This window comes from Cynocephalus volans, chromosome 17 (assembly GCF_027409185.1).
Source record: "Cynocephalus volans isolate mCynVol1 chromosome 17, mCynVol1.pri, whole genome shotgun sequence".
NCBI lineage: Eukaryota > Metazoa > Chordata > Mammalia > Dermoptera > Cynocephalidae > Cynocephalus > Cynocephalus volans.
The window spans coordinates 13,219,160-13,227,054 of NC_084476.1; the positions used below are offsets into that span (position 1 = coordinate 13,219,160).

Consider the following 7,895-nt stretch of genomic DNA (forward strand, 5'->3'; position numbering starts at 1 on the left):
GTCCTAAACTTTTAACTAGTTTTTAAGAAAACTCTAACTATTTAAATTGTAAATAATAATGAAAGTTGAAAACCAAGATGTTTAGTAGGGAAAAAGGTAAGTGTGAGTGAACATATCCTTTTGACTTTTTTTCCCCCACCTCCGGCACACGCTAACCTCTCTTTTCCATTTTAAAGCTCCCTTTTGAATTTCACTTATGTTTGATTTTTGGGTTTATGTGGCATAAATTTGGTTTAGGATCAGATTTATATTCCTTTTGTAGATGAAGTTACTTATGAAAAATACTTCTAATTATCAGTAAGTAGTAGCATTTGCTCGTTAAAATCTATCAGCATTCTCTAGAAAGAAAGATGAAACTCCCTAGATTTTACTGTATAATGTCAATGGACTCATTATTTGTAGAACAGCTGATGCATTTAGGACTTGTTGATTCATTTAATTGGTAACTGTACTACATTCATAACTCCAACAACTGAAAACAATAGGTCAGTGTCTGCTATTTATGCATAAATAGTCACATCGGAGCAGGATATGTCTGAAAGGCAGAATATGTTAGTCTGAAGAGGAATCTGGCACGTGAATGGTTTCATTGCTTGTCATACCGAGGTGGGTTTTGCTTTCCTTCCTTGAATAATGCTACTTGTGTTTTTTTAATAGTATAGATGGTCAACTGTTCCTATGTTTTCAGGTTGGCTGTTGTGCAATAGTATTTGACTGTATTTTAAATGCCAATGTTGGCGGGGGGAAACGGTGGAATAAAATCATAGTTAAAAATCGGGATGATTCAAAGTATTTATGTCTTACAGTCTTGATGTTCCAGAGCAAAAAGTTAATACCCAGAATAGATTTTTTTTTTTTTTTTTTTTTTTTTTTTTGTCGTTTTTTCGTGACCGGCACTCAGCCAGTGAGTGCACTGGTCAGTCCTATATAGGATCTGAACCCGCGGCGGGAGCGTCGCTGCGCTCCCAGTGCAGCACTCTACCAAGTGCGCCACGGGCTCGGCCCTAGAATAGATTTTTTTTTAAGTAACAATTACATTGTATGTGGAAACCAAATAAATGTTCATTTAAAGTACTTCAAAATTATTATTTTTTCTAATTAGTGAATTAAAATCCTTTGAAATTTTAGGGTCAAATCTGCATTTTAGCAATCTTTTTTGAAAGAGTAATTTTTAATTAAAAGAAAAATTTAAAAGATAACACAAACCTTTTTGTTTCATTGTTAAGGAAAAGGAAAACATGTTTGTTTTTTCTTTAAACTATGTAAAGCATTTGAAACATTCCTTTCAAAAATATATTACTTTTAGTAAGTAAATCTTAATCACCAAAATGGAGTAATTTACTAGAATAATTGTTTAGTTAAAATGCTAAACTAATGATTCAGGTATTTTATAACACAAAGTAAATGAAGCTGGGGTTTTTTTAGATTTAATAGGTTTAATAGGTAGTGTCCTTGAAGCTCTTTATGTATTGCAGTCCAGTTTGCAATCATACTATCAAGAAACTTTAATTATGCATTATACAAAAAAATTAACTTTTCTTTTTGAAGGTTAAAAGAAAGTTTATTTTTGAGTGTGTTTTGGGAAAGGCCGAGGTTGTCTTCAGAATGTGCAACTCCTTAGACTATTTTTGGAGTCTACATTTTTAGTGTATAAAATTCGAAAATGTCATTAGTGAAAGAGCAGCATAGTGGACTATTATCCCATTTAAAACATATTCCCACCTTCTTGTCTGGAAAATTAAATCTGATTACAGCTTGGATTAACATTTATGGTTGTGGGGAGAGGAAGATAGTTATCTTAAACTCCATGAAATTGAAAAACAAGATTAAATAGTTTAAAGCTAATGTTAAAGTCTGCTTTTTAAAGGGCAGATTTTTGTAATTGTAAGCTTTAAATGTGTTCAATATTTTCTCTCTTATTGACTGAAATATCCTAGAGATAATGATTGGATAAATTTAGTTAAGTGTTAAATGTAATGTTTTCTGCCTTAATACCTAGCATGTTAAAAGTGAAAGCAGTGTAAATTCCCGTGTTAACTGCTACATTTGCAGTTTCTCTTAAATTTCCTAAAAGAGCTTCAGTTATAGAAGATAGTGACATTTGGTTACTATGCAGTTGTTATGCACAAAATGAAGTCAGTGTGTTTTTCAATAATCAATTAAATACGTCATGCCTAGGGCTCTGCAAATGGAGTCATTGGTGTGACAGAGGGAAAAAGGAAAATAATTTGGTAAGGTGTGTGTGTGTATGTGTGTGTGTGTGTGTGTGTGTGTGTACACATACTAGTTACCAATGTACAAATGAGCCCTCATACATAACCACAGTACTTTTATGAATTATTTTGCATTTCTGCTGTAAAAGATCTGTCTACCACGTTTTCTAGGAACTTTAAGCCTAAGGCAGAACTCAAGGTTTTTGGAGCCCGTATAAAATAATTTATAGCACCTTTCCAGTAAGTCTTGCCCAAACTCTTATTCTATTAATTAAACATCCTGTGGCAATCTGCTATGTCTTAAAGAGTTAAAGGTATGTCTAGTAGAAGACTAGGAAACAGACTGTTGAGATTGAAGATAACTAGCTTTTCTTTAAAAAAAAAAGAAAGAAAAAAGTAAGACATGCTTGTTGTGGAAATCAGTTTTTTCTGTGGTGAAGACATAGCTTTTTAAGCATGGTCATGTTCTGTGCCTGAATGAAACTGTGCTGATGGGAATCCTATACTGTGAAATGTGTGTTTTAAATATGTAAACACTTCTTGTGGCCTTCTGTGGAAGTGGTGGCACATAGATATTTCTGTGGAGATAGCCTCTTAGATGGCTGTGGTGCTGGGAGAAGCCCATCACATTGACATGATATAAAACCTTGTTCCCTTGTTCAAGAGCCAGCTGTCTCTTTTAGGCCTATATGGTTAAGAGATGTGTGGACTCTAATGGATTTTATATATATATATATATATATATATATATATATATAGTTGGCAAGATATTCTAAATACAGTATTTTTTGTTGAAAAATATTTTCCTGGGAGATGACAAAATTGATTAAGTTTGTAAGAATCTATTACTTAAATCAGGAGAAAGTTGCTGGGAAAGGAGGGTAAGGAAAGAAGAGTGTAGTACGTACCACTATTTTATGTTCTTAATTTTCTGTCAGAGGGACAATTCTTAGGGAAAAAGCTTCGTATATGCCAGTAACTCTGTTCATACTGCCAATTGCTTAGGCAAATTGTAATGTAACTTTCTTCCATGATAAGTACTCTCAACTACAGATTTTTGTGTTGAAAGTTAGCTGTTTGGTGACACTACATTTGGTGGTGAGCATGTGAATGTGAGAAGGTGTTTTGGAACATTAGCAGTTATAGCATTCGATGGTGGATAAAGAAATAGATATATAAATATTAGGCCGATGCACAGTTTTCCAGTGTACGTTATTTTCCATATAAAGATATAGAACATTTCATAAAATGTTCCCAGACCATTTAAAACTCAAAGAAATGCAGCTGACGCAATGAAATACATAGAGTACTTGTAAAAACATACAGACACGCAAGTGGATTGCTGCCAGACAGAAAATTTAAAGGCGGTTTGCTTAACTGCAGGGTGCTAGGTTTTGTACATGTGCCATGCTGAAACTGTTAGTAAGGCGGGTGTTGTGTTGCTTGAGAAAAGCAGATTGTATTTGGACCTTTTTAACTCAGATGTTTCCAATGTCGATATTTTGATGACATTATGGCATTGTGATCAACTCAATGTGAAAAAATATTTCAACCTGTGCAAAATAGATATTTTAAGAAAATTCAAACAAATTGTTTGCAGTTTTGTGTTGATTTTTATAAAATGACTTTCATAGTTTTATTAACTATCAGATTGGATCTTTGAGCTAATTGAATGGAACTTTATAGGATGGTTTTAAAAAGCTTTGCCTTTTTTTTAAAAAAAAAATATTGCTTTAGAGAATGTTAAGGAGTCATGCAGTTTGCTTTTTGTAAACCTCAGGGGACTTAAAAAAAGAAATCAAAAGTTTTATGCTTGAATCATAGTAAATAATAATGCATGTATTATCTTGGAACATTATTCTGTCAAAACAAGAAATCTTACTTTAGGCATAGTCTTAGGACAGACGGAGAAATTTAATTGATGGTTATGTTGCCTACCACCAAGACAGTGTTTAGGGTAATGTGGTTTTAATGGCATCCAGCTTTGTATTCCATGGTCATCCTTACCTTCACTGTGTTAAACTAGGTTGATTTTTCTTTTAATCCATTTTTTCTTCTCTTTTTTCAACTCTACTCTGTTGTACATATGAATAAAATACATTTTTAAAGTGAGTTTCTTATTAATATGGTTTCTTATTAATATAGTTGATTAAAGAGACTTAAGAAACTTCTCTCACCTATGAACGATAAATTTATTTTTTTAAATTGAATAATATACTATAAAATTTGGATTTTGATGTTTATCTCCTCACAAAATGGTGATAGAAAAATAAAGTCTTTGGCTTTATTTCTATCACTATTTTGTGGTTCCCAAGAAGCACAAACTACTGTGAGAAAGAAGACATGATATTAAAGATTTATATGTGAGTCATTTCTGTATGAAGTTTTCTAATGGAAGTGTTAAACACATGAGAATTGGAAGAAAAAGAATAAGGCATAGATGATTTTGTGGTTTTCCCAACCTCTGTTTTATTGTACTCCTCAGTGGCCTAGAGCTGTATTTGTTTGGTCTCTGGACCAAATTTTAAGTTATTTGTGTATGTTTTAGGAATTATAGCCACTGCTCTCTTTTTTAGGCCTCCTCTACCCCTCCCATTACTCTCCCCCCTCTACCCGTTGTACACTTAGAGGTTTCCTGGGCAATAGGCTTTGCATCCTGCTGGCTAATTCTCTGAGGACCTGGTACTTTTCCTACAACACCTTTAGCACCCTCTGGCCTCTTGTGTCATGAGGGCTGAGTCCTTCCTTGTGTGGTTTAAGCCCTTCAAGCCAAAGAGAAATAGCTTCTTCATCGGGCCCACCAGGGCAGCTCTGAGTGGTACTGAAGGGGCAATCCTCCAGAATTCTGCTAGTCATAGGTTAGACACATTATTGGTCCCTTTCTAGAAGTCGAAGATAAGGGTAAAAGAAATTGATCCCCAGTTTTTAAGCCAACCAGAAAGACACCTCAAGAGCTGAAATGGTGTGTAGATAGTTTCAATTTTTTTGTACCACCCATTTTTGGAAAGCTTTGCTTTTGGTGTGAACTTTTGAATATTCCTGCTTTTGTTGTTAGTCTTGGGTTTTAAAAAATAACATCCATTGGTTTTAATGACCTGAAAACTGGCATTTCTGGGATTTAAATGTAGAATGTGAATAGGCCTTTAGTTTTTTCCCTTCTTGATTCTTCACTGAAGAAAAATTAACTGCATTTCTGTATTGTGATTTGGAAGGTTTTAACTTCTACATGGATTCACTTTCACAGAGAAGTAAATTGATATTTTAGTGTGGTTTTTAGAGATATATATATGAAAATTACATAGTGTATATATTGTGATCACTGTTAGAGGGGAGACACTCAAATATTTTGTTTTTCCAATAAGCCTTTTACATTGATACACAATTTCCCAAATAGATATTATTCTGATCACTCCCCTTAATGTGTCTCTGAGGAACCAAATCTTTTTCTTATTAGAAAAGATTGAATGTTTTCCTAATCAATTGTAAACGGAGTGCTAATAGCTTTTAATTAGTACATTTCTGTATTGACTTACAGAAGATGGCATTGGATTATCTTGCAATTATGATTTAAGAGTCAAGTGACCCTTTAGTAATTCTATTTTAAATAGGTGGTCATGAGAGATATTTTCACTTATGTATTTTTATATTTTCTGTGCAAGTCTAATTATGTCAGACAGAACATAATTACTCATATCATATTTTTACACTGACAGAACAAAAGTGTTGGTTCCGTTATGAAGAAAACTTGAACTAGTTTTATCTGTATTTTCATAAGAGTTCATAAAATATATCCTTCCCAAAATGTTTATTTTTAAAAGGAGTTTTGCACTTGTTTCTTGAAGGAATTTTTTTCTCACGCCCCTTTCCTCCCCGATCTGAAAGTGGTGTTTAAGGTTGGGTTATCAAGCCCACATCTGTAACTGTGAAAGGAGGCTTCTGATTAGAGAAGAAAAGTCAAGCAGGTTTAAAACTCATTTTCTCTGGGAAAATATATTGAGGGCAATTTGCAGCTGGCAAGATTTTTTGCATTAGGTAATAGTCTAAAGTTAACAGTAGCATCAGGTCTTTAAAATTTTTCTTTTTTATATTTCTGGAGGAGGGTAATGGGAGTGCCTTGCCGAGTCCTTCCTTGTGCTCATCAACATAGCAGCCTCAGCTGCCCCCCTTGGATCCCCTGCCAGGGCTGCTATCATCTTCTGATCAAATATTAATGTGTGATCCTCTGCTTGCTCACTAATCCAAAGCCAATTAATATTATCTGTCAATTATTTACAGATCCTGAGGTGCAGAGGCAATTCCCGGAGGACTACAGTGACCAGGTTCGGAATGCGTAATTAATTTTTTACATGACAAAATTTATTTCAGAGTTGTTCAACATATTATTACTGTTCTTTTTACTGAAAGAGATAAATGAATTTTTAGAAGGGAAGAGAAGCAGTAATTAGGAACCAAAGACAAAAAGTAAAACATATTGAAGTAGGATTGAAAATGTTGGTGCTAGATTTGGGGTGTTATCTTCAGGGGGAAAATGCACAGAAAGTAAGGAAGAAAATCTATCACGATTTCTACTTTTTACTTTGAGGTATGCTACAGTCTGCAGTTCATTAGGAAATCCTTTTTGGATTGCCTGTGAACTTTTTTTTTTTTTTTTAAATGCTATTTAAGCAGTCAAGAAGCAGTGTAACAAAAAGGGGGGAGGAGGGAAGTTTATAACATTTCCTGGAATTCTAAGTAGATGATGAAACTGTGTATTATGGCAATACTGGAAGGAGAAGATACACGTAGGAATGGTCTTTAGTTGAGGGTGGTTTTGATGATGATAGTAAAAGTTAAGGCTGGCCGGTTGGTGTTACCATCTAGAATTTCCAACATTCTGCAAGCTTAGAATGGAGTGGAAGGAACTATTTTACTCACAAAATAGTGCTGAAGTTCTGATATTGCTCTACTCTTTGTAATTAGTTCCAGGTTATACTTTCAGGATTCCAGTTTCTATCTTGAGAAATGTTGGAGATGTTTTGTAGCTTTTTGGGGGCACCTTACATTTTTAGTTCAAATACACAATTTGGTCTACCTTTAAAAGCATTTTTGAAATAAAAGCATCCTTGATTACGCTGAAGACAACTTTATAAAACCTTTCACATGTGGGATATTGCACACTATAAAAGCATGGTTTTGAAGTACATCCATTTAGTTTTTTCTATTGAAAGTTCTTGAATGAGGATAAGTACGATGGAATAGAAAGATTGAGTACAGTGGTAGTAATACCTTTACAATGTGGCCTGTTGTATAGAGAGCAAGGTATCTAATACATCTTTGTGAATACAGGGGAGATAATGTGACCAGGAATATAACTGGATAATCAGTATAATGAGATGCTTTGTAATGAGATTTTATAGTACAAGAACCCTAGAGAACCGGTATGGTTTGCTTTGTGTCTGATCTCAAGACTTTTAAATAAGATTTTTAAAAATATTAAAATCTTTGCACTCCTTGCTTCATCTTCCACTAGGAAAGTTAAATTTTTATCTTGCCTTAAATTGCTACGGGATTGAGCCCTTTGGATTTAAAGCACACAATCCAAAGATTATAGGACCTATTCATTAATGCATTTTTTTTCTTTAAACAATTTCTAAGGGATGGAAAATCTTAAAGCGTTGTTTAGAATACACTTGAGGCCATAGT

At 33.9% G+C, this 7,895-nt stretch overlaps 1 protein-coding gene across 10 annotated transcripts in view; it reads left to right on the top strand.

Annotated features, from left to right (window-relative positions):
* DENND1A (DENN domain containing 1A) overlaps positions 1–7,895 on the top strand; it is a 484,353-nt gene that overhangs the window by 110,448 nt on the left and 366,010 nt on the right. For 8 of the 10 annotated variants that reach the window (XM_063081865.1, XM_063081863.1, XM_063081859.1 and 5 more), the window contains exon 3: positions 6,489–6,532. The exons of the other annotated variants lie outside the window; for them this stretch is intronic. In XM_063081865.1, coding sequence (XP_062937935.1) covers positions 6,489–6,532 — 44 coding nt within the window. The remainder of the gene's footprint in view (positions 1–6,488; positions 6,533–7,895) is intronic. 10 annotated transcript variants of the gene reach the window in all.